We start from the raw sequence: 19,861 nt of genomic DNA on the forward strand, positions 1-19,861 counted from the left end.
ATTTGGGGCAAAATGAGGACTATAGCCTGGGAGACAGCATTTCAGATAGCTCTGAGAAACTGCTCCAAAGAGTGGGGAGGTCAGTATATATGTGATTTTGGTGAAGGGGGAGTACATGCAATCAAGCACATATTTTTTGAAGTTTTCTGCTAGTCTTGTGAAGTTTACTGTTAGTCACAAGGAGCAGACATCACCGTAAAGGATTTTAGTGCTTTTCTAGATATGAGGAGATACAAGAATTGGACTCCTGAAAATATCTAACTATCCGAAGACCTGTTCTGCCAGTTTTTCCCAGAGCACAGAGTGCCTCATTCCCGATCTCCACCCTGAACTCCTTTCAGGGGGTGTTGAAGGTCAGCAGCTGCAGTGGCTCATAATTTGATCCTTATAGAGGTAGATGGCAAGTGCCAATTTGTAGGTGACAAAGCTGTGTGCAAGCTGCTCCAGGAACACGGGTACTGCCATGCAGCTGGTGGTGACGGATGGGTAGCTGCTACTGTGCAAAGAGCTCAAGTTGACCAAAATTAACAGCGATTTACTGTCCAAGTCTTCCCCTAGAAGTTACCAGCCTTCAACAGAGTCCAGAGTTCCAAAATAAGTACATCAGACAGATTCAGCTAGTGGAATTGTTATTTAGGTGGGGAGTCAGATTCCTGGTGCTTCCTACTCTGCCATCCTCCCAGATCCTCTATTTCACTTATTTTCATTGTTTTCATTTTGGTAAACAACTGCTTTTGGCTATGCCCTAGCCTTGAGCTCAACTTTTGTGTTCCACAAGTTTTGATAACGCAGTGTCTTCATTTTTTTTGCTGTTAAATTATGACTTTATTGTCCCGTACCAGATTATGCAGCCTATACTACTTGTATTATTTTTGCTTTGGTACCTTTGAGGGTTTTTTTGAGATTTAAAATAGGGTTAATTTTTGGTAATGGGTTAAAATACATTTTAAAAAATGCCTGAGTCCACAGAGATACCAAAATTAGAGACAGAACAGGAAGAAGGAGGAAAGGGAAGGCTGTTAGATGCAGAGGGTCTCCAAGCTGTGCTCCAGGGGTACTACAGGAGCAGCGGCCCTCTGGAGCGGTGACTTGGACGACACTGGGGGAGGGGGCTACGTGGAATCAGGTCGTCCCCTCCCACATGCTTTGCCGGCTATGCCCTCGGGCCCCCTCCACTTCCAGGCCTGCGACTCCTAGAAGGAGAGCCTAGGAACCTGTCCTAGATACAAGTGGGGGGCGCTGCAGCTGGTGACGAGGGGCCTGAAGGTAGGGAGGGGCGAGGGCTTCGGGGCCCGCAGGTCTGAGGAGGCGCCCGTGCCGGGCTGCATGTAGCCCACCGAAGTCCCACCACCCGGAGCGCGGGGCTCGGGTAAGCTCGGCGCGCCCAGGGCGGCCCAGACGCCGCAGGGGTCACGGTCCCCTCCAGGTCCGGCCTGGGCAGCCACGCGCGCCTCCGCCTCCCGGCCCAGCGGGGACGCGCGCAGGGCAGCTCAGGGCGGGGCCGGCGGAGGCGCGCGGCCTCCGGAAGCGCCTTTCCCGGAAGGCAGGGAGGCGGTGCCGGCCTCGGGGGACGGCCTCGGCGATGGCGGCTGGTCGGCGGGAGCGCTGTCTCTAGCCCGCAGAGCCGCGCCGCTGGAGGATGGCCTCGCTCGGACCGGCAGCTACGGGCGAGCAGGTCCCGGGGGCTGAGGAGGAGCCGGGCGCCGCGGGGCCGCCGCCGCCGCCGCCGTCCTCTCTGGGGCCCCTGCTACCCCTGCAGCGGGAGCCGCTGTACAACTGGCAGGCGACCAAGGCGTCGCTGAAGGAGCGCTTCGCGTTCCTCTTCAATTCGGAGTTGCTGAGCGATGTGCGCTTCGTGCTGGGCAAGGGCCGCGGCGCCGCCGCCGCTGGGGGCCCGCAGCGCATCCCCGCCCACCGCTTCGTGCTGGCTGCCGGCAGCGCAGTCTTCGACGCCATGTTCAACGGCGGCATGGCCACCACGTCGGCCGAGATCGAGCTGCCCGACGTGGAGCCCGCCGCCTTCCTGGCGCTGCTGAGGTGAGCGGCGGGCACCGAGCCGGCCTCCCCAACCCCGCGGTGTCCTTGGGCAAGGCTCTCCTTACCCTCCCGGCCTCAATTTCCTCCCGAGTCTGTGATGCTCGGGAAGGGCGAAACCGAAATTTGTCGGCCGGGACGGCTGCCCGCCGGCTGTGAGAGTAAATATTAGTGTCTAAGGCCAATTAGCGTGCGTTTTCACATTCCAGTAGCGGGTTGTTGCCCACGCTTGGGAATTAGAGAAGTGGTGAGGACAGAGTATGGGTCAGGTTGTCCTGATTGCCCATTTGCGACGTTTTAGGTTTTTGTTGGGGAAGAGGGATACTTGGGAAGTCTTGTAGGCGAGATGACCTTTTAAATTTTTTTAAAATTTATTTTTACTTTTATTTTATTTTTATCCTCTTACGCCTTTTTCATTCGTGTTAGTTGTCATGATCCAGGACAGTGAATATCAAAACAAGTAAGTTTGGCTTTAGCTACCTTTTGTTCCTGCAGATAAGGTTATGTTTGCTTAAAAACGAATCTCCCTTTCGATGTTAAGAGGTTTTTTTTGATTACTTGAGGATAGAAGATTGACTTCTGATTAATTTTATTTAATGGAAGGGAGCTACTAGTTTGGCATTATTAGCTGTTATTCACGAAAGGCCGTTTCGGAACGTATAGGTATTGTTTGCTACAATTTTACAAATGGGACTGCGGCCCAGAGAAGTCAAGTAACTTGAAGAGGTAACAGAGCCAAGTCATACCAGAGGCCATGTGTGTTTCATTATACCAAGATGGTTTTATCTGCCTGAGTAGAATGTATCATTAAAATAGCAGTCTTGGGTGGTACTGAGACAAAAACAGGTAGGTCAGTGGAAGAGATAAATACTCCACAAAGGCTCACAGCTCTCAGGAAAATCAAGGAAATTGAATACAAAGTTAACACAACACAGGTAGAAAAGAAATCTAAAATCCCATTAATAAGTGGATAAAGACAGGATAGATAACTTAGGGAAAGAAAAAAATAATAATTAACAATGAATGTTTAACTTCGATAGTAATTAAAGAAGTGCAAATTAAAAAATGTACTTTTCCTCTTCCATTAAACCCTCCAGTTTTGTTTTTTTTTTAAGATAACATCTGGGGAGCCCTCTCTGACAGAGGTGGTGGTAAAACAGTCTGGCACTGTAGATTGTTTTCCCCACAGGTAGGAGGTATTCAAGTACTGAAAATGTTCCCCACAAAAATATTTAAGGCAGGATTATTTATAGTAGTGAGGAAGTAGTCAAGCAGAGAGAATGCTTAGATAAACAGTGATAGGTGCATTTGATGGAATGTAGTGCAGCAACTAAGTATGATATTCATGAAGACTAGGTAATAATATTAATGTGGAAAATGTATATAATTAGCATTTGAAACTGTGCTCACTATGATTAAAAACTGGGAAAAGAAACAGCAAATGTATACTTAGAGAAAAGGAGAGAAGGAAGTATACCAAAATGCTAACCAAAGTTGTGTTGGAATGGTAAGATGATGTTGACTTTTTTTTCTCTTTGTTTCTCATATTTTTTGTAATTTAGTTCAATTACATTTATAAAGGGGGAAAAAACAACTCAAAAGCTAGGATCTAGATCATTTTGGTTTTTGGTTTGAAGTCAACCAGGAGGATTGGTTATAGCTCATCTAGATTTTCTAAACTAGAAGTATTCTTTAATGAGCTGTTGGTCCACCTGCATTGTAATCACCTGGAGTACTTGTTAAATTTGTTAGGTCTCTTCCCTCCTTACAATATTGTAATATTTGGAGGTGGGACCTTGAGAGCATATTTAATACTCTCCCTAAATACTGATACGTGAGAGCCACTGATCTAAAAATATTGTTGGGTAGCTTTTTCCTTTAATAAACATTGAGACTGCTAGGATAAGAATGTAGAGGGAAAATGCTGATTTCATACTTTCACTGAAGCTGTTGATCAGTCAGTACTTTCCCATCAATAGAAAATAAGTGAATTAATCTGAGTCCTTGAAATTTTCCTATTTTCAGCATAGTCATGGTATTTGTACTTCAGGTTCTAGGCATTGTTCTATTCTGAAAGTCATTTTTGAACTTAGGTTATTTAACGGCTGGTTATGAAGCATAGGTGCTGTACTTACCTATTATTGCGTGACAAAAAGATGTCTCACAGTACTTGCTGAGGTGGAAAAGCAGGTTAGCTTGGGCATACTTTTATGTTTACAACTTGAATTAGTTAATATTACTTAAAGGCTTTTGAACTTGAGTTTGAAGCACTTTAAGAAACTGCTCACTTTGATCTGCCAGACCTTTATGTGATGTTCTTTAGTTGCTCATTTGAGAAATACTGCCTCCCTTGTTATGGACTTTGTCTTCTTTCTCTCTTATATCCACATATCCAGTCCTGTTCATTCCATCTATTTAGCAATCTCTTGAATCTTCTCTTTATCCCAAGCAGCTTTACCATAGCTGAGCCACCTGCTGTAAAAATCTCCCCTTTTATTTCCCCACATGTACCCCTAATCCCTTCCGATCATTCTTTATACAATAGCCGAAGTAACTTTATAATTATAGATCTTATTATATTCTTTTCCTAGTTTAAACCCTCCCAATGCCTCCTGATTGTTCTTAAATCCGAATCCTTAATGTGGTCTCTAAGGCCCTATCTGATCTGAGACCTGTCTAAAAAAAAAAAAAAGAATAAAGAAATACTGCCTCCTTGTGCCAGTCACTGTTTTAGATATTGGATACAGCAGTGAACAAGAGAAAGTCCCTGCCCTCGTGGAGCTTATTATCCAGTAGGGAGAAACAAAGATATAATGTCAAGTACTGGTAAGTATTTTAAGGGAAAATGATCAAGTCATGAGGGAAGGAGCATTCTAAGCAAGGAAAAACATGTTTAAAGCCCCAAATTTCTCCTGTTAGAGGAATTGCAAGAGTAAACCAGTGTGATTTGGGCAGATAGAATACAGGGGAAAGTGGTAGAAGATAAGGTCAAAAAGATAGGCTGGCCAGGGTCATGCAGGGCTGTGGAGCCTGTGGAAGGACTTGGATTCCCTCTGGTGTCTGGTGGGAAGCATTTGAACAGGGGAGCGATATGATCTGGTTTACATTTTTTAAAAACTCATTCTGGCAGTTGTTTGGAGATTAGACTGTGGAAGGAGTAAAATGAGTAGCAGGGAATTGAACAAAAGAGGCTCTTGCAGTAGTTCAGGCAAGAGCTGATGGTGGGTTATATATACCAGGGTGGTAGTGATGGACATGATGAGAAGTAGTCAAAATCTGGATATATTTTGAAGGTAGAACCAAGAAGATTTACCAGACATCCAAGGAGGGATATAAGAGCAGCCAGTTAGAAATACGAACCTGGAGTTTAGGGAAGAGCTGCTTGCTGAATATAAATTTGAAAGTTAAGAGTAAATGGTATTTAAACCATGAGGCCAGGTGAGATTACCTAGGGAAGGAATGTGTAATAGACTGTGAAGAGAAGGAGGTACAAGGATGAGCTCTGGGACCCTCCAGCATGTAGAGATGTAGCAGAGGAGGAGGAGCATAGGATGAGACTGAGCCACAGCTGTTAGTGGAATTAGAAGGGAAAGCAAGGAGCCCACGTGGTGTCCTGAAAGTCCTGTTGAAGAAAGTGCGCCAATAAAGAGGGAGTTGTTGACTATGTTAAATGCTGCTGAGAGTTGGGTAAAATGAGAACATTGAATTGATTATTGGTTTTGACAACATGGAGGCTATTGATAGCACTGGCAAGAGTGATTTCAACAAAAGGATTAGAGTAGATTGGGGAGAAAATATGAAGTGAGGAGCTGGAGACCACTAGTATAAATAATCCTCTCGGAGTTTTGTTGCAACGAGGAACAGAGAAATGGAGCGGTGGCTGGAAGGAGACATGGGTTCCTCAGGTGACAGCTATTCCTCAGGTTCTGTCTTCAGCTGTCTTCTTCCTTTCTCCCATTAACCCATGGCACTACATACTCCCCCAGCTATATTGCCAAACTTGTACTCAGCCCGAACCCAGTTTCCAACTGGACAATCACAAACGAATGTCTAGTACCCATACAGATGGACATGTCAACAGTAAAAATATCTAACACTTAATGAGTGCTTGCCACGTTCCGCTTACCGTTTATTCCTAAGCACCTTGTGGGAACTCAAATTTCAGAAGAGTCTTTGAGGCAGGCACGCTTATTAGGCCCTGTCTCAGTCAGCTTTTGCCACAATAATGCTATAAAGCACCCCAAAACTCAGGGGCTTAAAAAAGACAATCATTTATTCTTCCTTTGAATATTCTTGTTCTGTGGGTCAGTTGGGGATTGACTCAGGTGGGCTTGGCTCCAAGCTGTAGTTTGGTTCCAGTCTGTTCCATGTGTTTCTTATCCTGTTTGGACCAGTCATGAAGGTTCAGCCCCCTTCTCTTAATTTTTTCCAGCATTGCTTCAGACAGACCACTGCCTTTAGACTTAGCTCTCTCCACTCTTCACACTGTTAACAAAGTTATTTCTCTCACATCCAGACGACATCACAATTCCCCTGAATCTCTTAATGTCTTCTTTTTGCATACAGGATGCAGTTTAAACATTTCAGCAGGTATACAAGACCTTTATGATTTGATATCTATTCCCCTTCCTCTCCATCTGCTCAGTGCCCCGACTCTACTGATGGCCTTTCCCTTATTTTAATACTTGCCTTCTAAAGCCTCCTTGCCTTTGTACTTAGTCTTTCTGCCTAGAAGATTTCCACACTTAATTACCACCCTTCAGATATACTTCAGGCTTTATCTCCTCTATAAAACATCATTAATTTTGCACTCTGCCTCATCTAATCTCTTGTAGCAAGTTTTGTATCTATTGCTGTACAACAAACAGCTCCAACACTTAGCAGCTTAAACATGGTTTTATTATCTTTCAGGGTTGTGTGGGAGGTTCTTATAGCATATTCTTCAGGTCTCCAATGCAGTCATAGTCTGATAGCAGTTGGGGCTGGAGTCATCTGGAGGTTTGATTCAGACTGAGTTGGCTGAACCTTTTTCTCTCTTTCTCCATGTCTTCTCCAGCTGATCTTTCCAGCAGGGTAACTTGACTTCTTGGATAACAGCAGCCCATGGCCCCAGAAAGCACAAAAGTAGGAGCTGCCAGGCATCCTCAAAGCTTAGGTCCCAGACTGGCATAGTGTTAACTTCTGCCACATTCTGTTAGTTAACGAGAGGCAAACAGGATTAGCCCAGATTCCTCATGGGACAGATCTGTATAAGGGTATGGATAGTAGGAGGCGTGATTTATTGGTGCCATCTTTAGAGATTAGTTATCAAACCATGCCTAATGCATAATTCTGTTGTAATTATGACATTACTTTTTAATCATTTTATTACCATACGATAAGCTTTTTATGGGCAGAGCTATCGCTCTCGTATTTGTATTTCTAGGACCTGTCTCAGTGTCTTGTTATTATATAGTCCCTCAATAAATGTTTTTGAGTAAAATGAAAGAATCAGTAGTGATACACAGTTTCTTGTGCATGATCTTGTGATTTTTCTAATTTAAAATGAAATTTTTACCTTAGTCTTTTAATTTTTAAATTAGATTAAATGTAACCTAAGTTTTATCTTTTGGAAAGCCATTCATCTTCGGGGAGAAATCAGAAATAGTTTGATGACCTGTAATTATTTCTCTGTGCTCTTGTCCTTAAAGGTAGTGTATCAGAGCTGAAATGTTCACTTTAAAATACAAAGTATTGTGCTAATATGTTTAATTTTTAATTATATTTTGTAAACACTGGCTTACATAGTTTGTTTAATATAGCAGTTTTAGTAATTAAATAGAATGTAGAGAAAACATGGATGTATTGATAAAATATGAATCAAGGTGATTCTAGGATTTTCAAGTAGCCTTTTTTCTTATTAGAAATGAAAATGGTTTCCCTGTCAATGATAGCTAGAAACCTGTACTGAATTGTCTAGTCGGCTAACATGTATTCATTAAGGCTTAGCCAGGTGCCCACACTGTGTCTGATGCTGTAGGAAAGATATAGGGAAAAATATAAGAAACACAGAGTTCCCTCTCTTATTGTTTATAGTCTAGTATTTATTTATAACTTGCATTGCTCCAAAAAGAATTTAAAATGTCATACAAGAAACACAAGGATAAGAAATAAAACAGAGCCAAGATGAAGCCAATACAAAAATGCATGCTATAGGTACTCTACAAACTTAATTTTGATAATTTTAGCAACTATTACAAAAAGAGAAACCTGGCTAGTCAGTTACAATTCATAGTGTTTGTAGATTAAAAACAAACCAACTGCTTAGGAGATGCACAACTCTGTCTGACAATAAGATCAGTTAAAAAAAAAATTCCTGATGCAGTCCCCTCATAAAGAAGGCATTACTGGGACTTACCTGGTGGTGCAGTGGTTAAGAATCCGCCTGCCAATGCAGGGGACACGGGTTCGAGCCCTGGTACAGGAAGATGCCACATGCCGTGGAGCAACTAAGCCCGTGTGCCACAACTACTGAGCCTGTGCTCTGGAGCCCGCGAGCAACAACTACTGAGCCCGTGTGCCCTAGATCCCACACTCTGCAATGAGATGCCACCGCACCACAACGAAGAGTAGCCCCCGCTCGATGCAACTAGAGAAAAGCCTGCGCACAGCAACGAAGACCCGACGCAGCCCAAAAAAATAAATAAATGAAGGCATTACTGACATCAGTAGTATCCTCAATCTATGTCTTAGATATAAATGTAGATGTTTCTTAAATATATTCGAGCCAAAGGTATATTACTGAGGTATAATTTCATAAAAGCAATTTGAATGGGGTTTTGGACCATATAGAATAGTCTAAAAACACAATTCTTTGGTTCCTGGAATGTTCTTCCTGCCCTCTTTTCATCTTTTAGATCTCAGGTAGAAATTCTTGTAGGAAGCTTTTCCAGATCTCCCTGTCAGGGGCCCCCCTTATAGATTCTTAAAGAACCATGTACTTCAACTTTGTGGAGCTGGTTTCCTTAAGTTTGAATCTACTCAAACAAATGGTAATAAAGGCCCCACATTTCAGCTCTATATTTTATAACTCTAGTAATTTTTGCTTGAAAAAAGATTAAGACAGATGTAAAGACTTCTTCCTATCTTGCCCTTAAAACAAAAACTTCCTCGGTTTCTAGTTTAGGAAGGGAACTGAGCATGATGTTAGCCTTCTCTCTGCCCCAGTTAAACCGACTGTAAAGAAATACAAAAGAAAATAAATCCATTACAGTGAAGACAAAAAAAAAGGAGAGAGATTGGAAGCCAGTGTGGAAAAGGAACAAAGCAGTTGGAAGTGTGTTGATGATGAAATGGAGTGGCCAAGTCTGGAGCCCAGAATCCAGAGCATGAGGAACTACAGTGGTGGTGGGAGCTGCCTTTCCTGGCTGAGCCCCAGCACGGCTCTAGGTGGAGAGTTGGTAGTGAAGAGGGTGAAAATGAGAAGGTAGGGTTAAAACATGGGCATTAATTTAAAGCCTGTTTATAGGCCATCCCCTCAAACCCCCTCTTGTATGCTAACTCCTGGTGACATCTGACAGGCTCCTCTTTAAATAAACTAGACAAACCACCTGGGGAGAACTAGGGTGCTGATTTGGTTTAGGGACTCCAGGGTAATGGCATGGGTGGCGGCAGGGGGGGGGGGTTGGTCTCTAACCTAAAGGCTGCCTTCCCACTCTAATGCAAGGTGCCAGTCAGCAAGCCTCCCACATGCACAGCTCCCAGCCACCCTTTCCATTTTGGAGAATGTTTTAGCTGGAAAGCAGTCCTACACTTAACACAGCAGCAAAGAAAACTTACCAGCTACCAGGATATTCAACTGGAGATAATCATTAATCTTTTGACATATAAGGAAAATCAGAATATGAAAAAGACCAAGAACAGCTGATCCTCAAGGAAATAGGTAATTCAGGGAACAGAAAGGAACTTTTAAAACTTGGAGACTTGAGAACATTTTTGCATCCGTAAAAAGGAGACAGTGCTGTGGAGTTAAAAAAAAAAGGAACACACAAGAAAGAAGCAAGAATTCTTAGAAATTTAAACATGTGATTGCTGGGGAGAAAAATAGAAGGGCTAGAAGACTGGCAAGGAAACCTTCTGAAATGCAGAGGAAAATAGAAATGAAGCAATATAAAAATAAACAGCTAACATTTACTGAGGCTAAGTATTTGTCAGGCATTATTCAAAACACTTTGTGTATTTTAACTGATATTAATCCTCACCAGAGCATTATGAAGTAGATACTGTTATCCACATCTCTTTTCAGAGAGGAACACAATGATAACTCGTTTAAAGTCACATAGCTGTCAGGTGATGGAATAGGCTCAAACCCAAGCCATCTCTCCCTGAGTCCAGGCAAATTAAAACAGCCCTCACCTGACGGGCCTGATAGTCTAGCACTGAGAGCAGCCAGAAGCCCAGAAATGGCGTGTTACAGTAGACAGCTCTTGCATTTTCCCAGCCTCTGTTTCCTCATCTTTAAAATGCAGGTAGCAGCGCCTACCTTCCTTGTGGGAGGATTAAATGAATTGGCATCTGTCAGATGGTAGCGACGCAACAAATGTTCATTTTCTCTCTCTCCTTTTTATTCATTCCCCTACCCCTGACTATAAGGGACTAAGTGGTTTTTTCATTCCCTGTACTCATCACCAAGTGGCACCTGATGTTAAATGAGTATTATGAGGGTGATACAGATGGCTGACTTGAAAGGTTTTTGAAAAAATTTTTGAAAACAGTGTAATCTTGAAAACCAGCAACCTTCACTTTTGAACCTGAGACATAGGGAAGTATGAGAATGCACAGCCTCCACTGGAGGTAGTTGTAAGGGTAATGATATTATTAGAGGAATGCCAGCATTTGGTTAGGGTGGGATGTTAGGGGGATGCAACAGGCTAGAATTTCATCTTGGGCGGTGAGTCTGCCCACCAGAATAAAAGAAGAAATTGAAAAGCAGTGGATAGGGACATGAAATAGAACTTCCTTTCCTCACTCACTTTACTGTATAGAGTGTTCTGAAAGATGTTAATGGGTTTTCTTTTTTTTTTTAATAAATGTATTTATTTTTGGCTGCATTGGGTCTTCGTTGCTGCATGCGGGCTTTTTCTAGTTGCGGCGAGCAGGGGCTACTCTTCATTGCGGTGTACAGGCTTCTCATTGCAGTGGCTTCTCTTGTTGCAGAGCACAGGCTCTAGGCTCGCGGGCTCTAGAGCACAGGCTCAGTAGTTGTGGCGCATGGGCTTAGTTGCTGCGTGGCACGTGGGAATCTCCTGGACCAGGGCTTGAACCTGTGTCCCCTGCACTGGCAGGTAGATTCTTAACCACTGCACCACCAGGGAAGCCCCCTAATGGGTTCTCTTAAACTCTTATTTTATGACTTGGGTCCTGGGAATATAAGTGTAATAAGTGTTCTTTCTAAGTCTTTAGTATTGCTAAAATGAAATACTTGTTCTTAATGCCTTATTTCTCCAGCACACTCAGCTATGCTGAGTGTAGCTGAGAACTGGGCAGTAAGCACAAAGGTCTCTGAGGAACCACAAAGGAGCCCTGAAGTGGATATGCAGAAGCTTCAGTATAGTTCAGCAAGAACTGCCCACGCCTTCTCTGAGAATCTTATGCTTTATCTGCACTTCTAGGAATCTGATTTATCTAGTGACCTAACAGTTAGAAGCAGCCAACCGGGGTGGGGGAGGAGGTATTGGTTTGATAGTATTTTGAAAGAAAGTTGGATCTAAATACGCAAAAGTACATAGCAATATGGGGTCATTTAATACACTATTAAACTGTTTTATTCCTCCAGAGCCCCAGTACTCTAGTCTTTGGTCATAATGCTAATTCTGGGATAACAAAGAAAGGTTAAAAAATGCCCGGAATAAGAAGACACCATTATCAGGAAATAAATGGATGTTTGACATTTAGAGATGTGAACTTAAGCCATCTGTAGGTTTGCTTACATGAACATCCTTTGATGAAGGAGAGGTAAATGAACCACTCATCCTAAGCTGCTGTAGGTGCCAAAAGACTCTAAAAATTTGACTTGGAGACACGACGATCCCATGATCTTCACTTCACTTTAGTCTCCTCTATAAATGGACACTGCCTACCTCTCAGGATTGAGTCAGAATAAAATGAGGTGATGTGTGTGCACATGCCCTTGTAGCCCTGGAAAGTTTGATGTACTTTTCAAGTTATTTTTCACTTTGCTCATTATCTTTTAAAATATTCCTCAGAGGTTTAACACTGATGGATTGCTTATCTAAAACCCTACTGATCATCTCTGCAATTTCCACTTGTTTCCTAGATTTCTGTATTCAGATGAAGTTCAAATTGGCCCAGAAACAGTTATGACCACTCTTTATACTGCTAAGAAATATGCAGTCCCAGCCTTGGAAGCACATTGTGTGGAATTTCTCACCAAACATCTGAGGGCAGATAATGCCTTTATGTTACTTACTCAGGTAAGTAAATGTAGCTAAGGTATGTATCATTTAGCTTTAAAAAATGGGTACAACTATATATGAATATTTACTGTTTCCTGGAGAATTAGTCCTAGATTATTATTTTAAAGCATATGAAATCTTCTGGTATCATTCAGGAAAATACATCAGAGTCATATAATTTTAGAAAGAAAAGCAAATTAGAGTTAATATATCATATAATAGGTAAAGAAACTGAAGCCTTATACAAATAGGGCATTATGACTCCAAGTTATATAACTGTTTAGGATTGGAGTTGAGGTTAGTATCCAGCATTGTTCCTGCTATGATTGAGAGTATGATAGCATGAAGCTTTCTGGACATCTTTGTTCTTGATTTGCGTTGGGTCTGAAATTAAGATTGAATATTTCAAGTCCAGAAAAGTTGTAAGATTTACTGTCTTCTGTCTTGTAAGCTTGCTGACCCACTTCTGGAGGAGTTAGAATTTAAGAATATCCTTACTTTGACATTTAAAAAAGTTTTCACTGAGTATACTATACATGCAGAAAAGTACACATACCATAAGTGTACAGTCTGATGAATGTTTACAAACTGAACACATCTATGGAACCATTAACCAGTCTTTAACTTATACTATTTAGCATCTGTTAAATGCCTGTAATCTGAGCTCCATACTTGAGATATAAATAAATTGTTGTTCTTTTTAGACAATGTTATGATACCCTTTTACAAATTTGTTTTCAAAATCCTAAACTAGTCTATATAACCCTGTGCTAGGGGTTGAATTGTGTCCCCCAGAATTCATGTGTTGAAATTTTAATCCCCAGTACCTCAGAATAAGACCTTTTGGGGAGATAGGGTCTTCACAGAGTTAAGCAAGTTAAAATGGGGGGGGGAGTCTAAGCTGATAATATATAATCCTACTGAATATTAGTAATGGAAATAATCATGGCTGTTCCTTAGCCTAACCGTCTCATTTTCCAAATGAAAAATCTAAAACCTGGCTAGTTAACTACCTGCCCAAAGTCTCACAACAGTCTAGGTGGGGCCAGAGCCCACAGCTCAAGTTTCCCAGTTCTACATCCATTTTTGTTTTTTAAATTTTTTTGTTTGTTTCTTTTTTTGCTGTACATGGGCCTCTCACTGTTGTGGCCTCTCCTGTTGCGGAGCACAGGCTCTGGACGCGCAGGCTCAGCGGCCACGGCTCACAGGCCCAGCCGCTCCGCGGCATGTGGGATCTTCCCGGACCGGGGCATGAACCCGTGTCCCCTGCATCGGCAGGCTGACTGTCAACCACTGCGCCACCAGGGAAGCCCTCTACATCCATTTTGCCATACCAGAAATGACTGATGGCATTTTTTTTTTTAATCTTTGGCCGTTAAGTATTTATAGTTATAGAAGAAAGAACATGCTGATGTCACCTCTTCTTAGACATAATCACAGAACTCCATGTCTGTATATATTGTATTCCAGACACTAAGCTAGTCCCTTTGTATATATTATCACATTTACTCCTCATTACAGCTGTGCTGTTGTTTATTATTATCCCCATTTCAAAGATGAAGAAATGGAAGCGTAAAGAGGTAAATATGTTATATAACATGAGACAGCAAGTGGTAAAAGTAAGGTCTCAACCTTAAACCAGTAAGGTATGGTGATATTGATGATAATAATAGCAAAATGTATTGAGTGAGTATTGTGTGCCAGGTACCATTCTGAATACTTGGTATGCATTAATTCTTTTAATCTTCACAATAACTTTAGGAGATGTAGCTATTCTAGGTGAAGATTTTCTTATCATCCCCATTTTATAGACAAGGAAATTGAAGCACAGGGAGGTGAAATAACTTGACCAAGATTATGTAACTAATAAGTGATGTCTCTTTGCATTTTTTTCCTCTTTTGAATTTGTGATGAAAATCCAATAAAGAAGTTGATAGTCATAAGATTCTTTATTGTCTAAACAATTTTGTTGTGTGTAGAGAGGGTCACTTAACTACTCTTCTTTTTTAAATTCAGTCATAAAATTTAGAAACCAATAGGACTTCCCTGGCGGTCCAATGGTTAAGATTCTGCGCTTCCACTCCAGGGGGCACGGGTTCATACCTGATCGGGGAACTAAGATCCCGTATGCTGCGCGGTATGGCCAAAAGAAAAAAAAAATTTAGAAACCAGTAAATTAAACTTTGACAATTAAAATACGCTTTCTAGGGCTTCCCTGGTGGCGCAGTGGTTGAGAGTCCGCCTGCCGATGCAGGAGACATGGGTTCGTGCCCCGGTCCAGGAAGATCCCACATGCCGTGGAGCGGGTGGGCCCGTGAGCCATGGCCGCTGATCCTGTGCTTCCGGAGCCTGTGCTCTGCAACAGGAGAGGCCACAGCAGTGAGAGTCCCACGTACTGCAAAAAAAAAACCAAAAACGCTTTCTAGTTCAGGAGGCCAAGGTGGGGCCTGAGAGTCTGCATTTCTAACAGACTTTCAGATGATGCTGGTGCTTCTGGACTACACTTTGAGTAGCAAGGGTTAACAGATGTCACTGAGAAAAAGAAACTTTTCAGTGTCTCATTGGTCTTAGAACTCAACATTACTCCAAAATTTTCATGGTGGGGTCATGTGAATTAGCCCACAAATTGTCATGTGAACGTCTTGTTCCTGCCAAGTGAGTCATTTGAACTGAGCATGTTCATTTACTTGAGAGGACCTATGCTAGCTTCCCTCTAAAACAAAGAGCCAGTATACTGTACCAGCATAGATTACAGAGGGAAAAACACTCTCTGTGAAGTGATACAATCATTAAAAATAGTGCTATTTTATCAGGTAATGCCAGGCTCAAACTAAATTTAGAGAAAATTTATTTTCCTCTTAAGTAGCAGCAGTAGATTCTAAAGGAAACTTGATACTGTATCTGAGTGACTGAAATATTGCTACTCTGAATTAAATAATTTTTACCAAAAATTGTTTTTCCTAGAGTAAAATATCAATTTTTGCATGAACACTAGCTCACCTATAAAAACTGAGTTGGCCAGTTAAAATATCTGCTGAAATTAGAATTTTTAAAATGTACTATTTTTCATATTTTAAAAATACAAAAACTGTGATCCTAGACTGGATCCCATGCTAGAAGGAACAGTGTTATAAAAAGCATTATTGGGCCAATTGAAAAAACTGAAATACAGACAGTAGACTTCTGTTTTGTCCATGCTATTAAATGTAAACAGAGCTGACCCTAGGCCAGAAGGAAAATTGGTCATTGGCACACCTATCATCGTATCTCCTTTTTCAGTGTTATGTTTTTTTAAGAATTTCATTTCTCCTTTTTCAGTGTTACAGTTTTTAAAAAATTTCAATTGAGTTTGAACGCCCCCATTTTTAAACTTTTTTTTGAATTATAATATGCATCCTGATAAAGCACATATTGTAAGTTTGACTTCTGACTTCTTAAAGCCTAGATTAGCTTTGCTAAAATCATACAGTATACAGTTGATCCTTGAACAACACGGGTTTGAACTTTGTGGGTCCACTTAATATGTGTAATTTTTTCAGTAGTAAATACTATAGCATTACATGATTAGTGGTTGATTGAATCCAAGGATATGGAGGAACCTCGGATACAAAGGGCCAACTATAAGTTATATGTGGATTTTGACTGCACAGAGGGTCAGTGCCCCTAACCCCCAAGTTGTTCAAGGGTCAGCTGTATACTCTTTTGCTCAATATATACAGTACCTTCTTTTGCTTACCATTAAGTTTGTGGGATTCCTTCATATTGTTGTGTGTAGTTGTAGATCGTTCATTCTCATTATTGTGTAATATTCCATCATGTGAATTTACTTATTTGCTCCTCTGTTGTCAGGCCTAGTTTTTGCTTAGGTTCCCAGAACTTTCATGCTGTAAAATTCTTGTACTTTATTCTCTTCCCCCAATCAAAATAGGAAATGGAAAAAAAAAAATCTGATCTGTTGGTACTGGTATGCTTGACAATTGATATTACCATTTAGTGAAAAGATCTTAAGACTTGGACTTAAGTACTGGCTTTGGAGCATAACTAGCTAGATGTTACTAGGCAAGTCAGTATACCTCTCTGAGCCTCTGTTTCCTCATCTGGATAATGGGATAATGTCTGCCTTATCTAACCTAGAGTGTTTCATTAAGGATAACATAAGTGATGTATAAGAAACAAGGCAATGCATATATAGGCATATGAAAATAAAAATAACAGGGTTGTTAGTGGTAATATGAATTAATTGTTATCTCAGCAGGGCATTTTTGCTTTTAGCTTTTATTTCTGATTGTGGAATGAAAAGTTTTAAGCACATATAGACATTATAATTGTATTTTAAGTATGTGTTTTTATATAATTAGCAATTATAATTGTTTACAGTATTAGCTTTGAATATGTACAGCCTGAAGGTAAAATAACTATGAAAATAAAGTAACTAGCTTTTTATATGTTTAGGCTCGATTATTTGATGAACCTCAGCTTGCTAGTCTTTGTCTAGACACAATAGACAAAAGCACGATGGATGCAATAAGTGCAGAAGGGTTTACTGATATTGATATAGGTAAGTTCACTGTGAATTAAAATGTTACCTTTTAAGTACAGTAATGCCTTACTAGTCAGCCTTGTTGGCAGACAAGCTGTTTTTAAATTAGTGGGTTTTCCAAGTGATTTAAGTCTACCTCTTTAAGAGTTTCGCTTTCTTTATTTTGCTGAAGTATTCCTAAAAGTCTTAACTACCTCATTGCCTTTTAAAAGATGTCAAATCAAACATATTCATTGAATGCTCACCATATGCACGGCATTATACTAGGGTCCTATAAGAAATACAGAGAAGGGTAAGATGTGCATTTTCTTAAGGAAACTGTCATCTCATTGGAGAATCAGGGAACAAATATGTGAAAATTAAGATTTAAGACATTAAATAGAAGAGATGACATACGGCAAAATGTGACTTACGCCTTTTCTGAACTAGATACATAGAAAATAATTACTATGCAAATCCAGAACATGAAGAGAGCACCTCACATAGGAGTGTTAGGAAAATCTTGACCCAGAAGGTTCTGACGTGGGCCTTAGAGAATGGATAACATTTGGTTAATGAAGAGGGGAGGGCATTAGAGGCAAGTGGAACTGCACGAAGAAGTGTGTGTAGAGGAAGGGCGGTGCAAGCCAGCTTGTGGAGGACAGTGCAGTGACAGGCTGAGGAGTTTGAATTTTGTCGTGTAGGAGAGCAGAGAGAGCTGATCCAGGCTTATGACTTAAAATATCACCATCATGAACCCATAATATCTATTTTTAATCTTACCTTCTTCTGGGCTCCAAATTTATATACCCAACTATTTACTTGACATCTTCATTTGGAGATTTTATAGGCATTTCCAACAACACAGCTAAAAGAGAGCCATTGATTTCCCCCAACTCCCTGTTAAATCTTTTTGTTCCTTTCCAGTTTTCTCCTCATTCTTCCCTAATGGCACCACCATGCACAAATAAAAACCTAGAAGTTATTCTTGATTACTCTCTTTCTTTCATACCCCACATGCAGTTTATCAGCACATGCTCTCTGCTCTCCACTCAAAACGTATCCTGGGGGAATTCCCTGGCAGTCCAGTTAGGACTCGGTGCTTTCACTGCCGGGGCCCAGGTTCAATCCCTGGTCGGAGATCCTGCAAGCAGCGCAGCACAGCCAAAAAAAAAAAAAAACAAAGGTATCCTGAATCTGACCATTTCTTACCATATCCATTGCTCCCACCTAGTCGAAGCCACTGTTCTCTCACCTGGATAACCTCTGTGGTCTCCTATTGTCTCCCTGCTTCCACTCACCCTTGCTTTCATACTGTCCATTCTCTACACAGCAGCAGATTGTATCACATCCTTGCTTCCAGTGTCTTCCCACTGCAGTTAGAATAAAATTCTAACTGCTTACAAAACTTACAAGGTCCTATGTGATCAAGCCTTATATTAGTCAGGGTAGGCTAGGCTTGGCTGTGGTAACAAATAGACCCCAAAATGCAAGCTCAACACATTTGCACAAATAAACCCCCAAAATGCACACTGCTCCAACACAATAGAAATTTTCTTTACACTCATGCAGTCCAAGGAAGTGTTCCCGACCAGTGAGTGGCTCTCTTGCATCTTGTGGCTCTGCCATTTCCTACAGCCTGCTTATTATCTGTATGTTGCTAGCAAATGGGAAAACGCCTGGGCAAGGAAAATACCCACATCTTAAAAGCTTTGACCTTGAAATGGCACCCTCATTTTGCCTCTTATTTCATTGGACAGAATTCAGTCACCAGATGCCACCTAACTTAAGGGGAAGCTAGGAGATGCAGACTACTCACATCCCAGGAAGAAGAGAAAACAGAATTTTTGTAAAGAGCTGGCAGTAACTACCTGTCTCCTTCTGTATCTGACCTTGTCTCCTACCATTCTGCTTCTCATTCACTATGTTCCATATCCACTGGCCACAGTTATTTCAGTGTTTTTGAGCCTTTGTATTTTCTGTTCCTTCTGATTGGAATCCTTTTCCCCATGAATCTTTCTGTGGCTACCTCCTTTTAATCATTCAGATCTCAGGTTAAACAAGACCTGAGACAGGCCATCTCACGCCTACGTAAAGTACCATATTCCCCTAAACAATCCCTGTTCTGTTACTCTGATTTATTTTTCTCATAATATGTATCACTCTCTGAAAATCTTATCTTGGTCTTTGTCTGAATATGTATATATTGATTGTCTACCTCCTCCTTCTAGATTGTACAGTCCTTAAAGGCAGAGACTTTGTCTTGTTTACCACTGTATCTCCAGCACTGAAAGTAGTAGAACATAGTATGTGTTCAGTTAATATTTGTTGACCAACTGGGCTGACTGGCTATGTCTAGAATGTTGCCTTTCCTTCCCACCTTGGCTAGTTCTCACTCAGTCTTAATGTCTTGGCTCAAATTATAACTTTCTTAAGAACTGCTGCCCTCCCCTCTTCCATGAAATTTAATATATTCCTGTTTCAATAACATCCCTTTCTTAGTTTGCCTGTCTGCTGCACATTACCTTGGGAAGGATTTGTGCTCTTCTTGCATTATCCTGAAGGGCAGGGACTAGATTTGGTTCCCCCCAGCACCTGCACGTTGTGTGCTATTGAATTTTTGTTGAGTTACTGGATGTTTGAGAGCCCTAAGCACTGCACACGTTGGTAATGAAACATTGCTTAATCCTAGTGTCCTTCCCTTTAAGGAGCTATCAAGTGCTCCACTTCAGTCTACTGTCATTTGAAATAATACTGCCTGCATCTGGGTGACTCACTCCGAGAAGTTGTTTTGTAAATAGCTCCTCCATTAGGCATGCCATTGGATCCTGGGAATCTTTTTTTTTTTTTTTTT

At 41.3% G+C, this 19,861-nt stretch overlaps 1 protein-coding gene across 3 annotated transcripts in view; it reads left to right on the forward strand.

Moving 5' to 3' along the window:
• The first annotated feature begins 1,529 nt into the window (after nt 1-1,529).
• Nucleotides 1,530-19,861, forward strand: part of BTBD1 (BTB domain containing 1) — a 44,704-nt gene continuing 26,372 nt past the window's right edge. For 2 of the 3 annotated variants that reach the window (XM_029237939.1, XM_029237940.1), the window contains exons 1-3: nt 1,578-2,037; nt 12,350-12,506; nt 16,941-17,046. In XM_029237939.1, coding sequence (XP_029093772.1) covers nt 1,640-2,037; nt 12,350-12,506; nt 16,941-17,046 — 661 coding nt within the window. In that variant the 5' untranslated portion in view covers nt 1,578-1,639. Of the gene's footprint in view, nt 2,038-12,349; nt 12,507-16,940; nt 17,047-19,861 lie in introns of all 3 variants that reach the window. The other variant, XM_029237938.1, reaches the window with a different exon arrangement.

Source organism: Monodon monoceros, unplaced genomic scaffold (genome assembly GCF_005190385.1).
Source record: "Monodon monoceros isolate NGI ecotype Baffin Bay Population unplaced genomic scaffold, NGI_Narwhal_1 Super_Scaffold_21, whole genome shotgun sequence".
Classification (NCBI taxonomy): Eukaryota; Metazoa; Chordata; class Mammalia; order Artiodactyla; family Monodontidae; genus Monodon; species Monodon monoceros.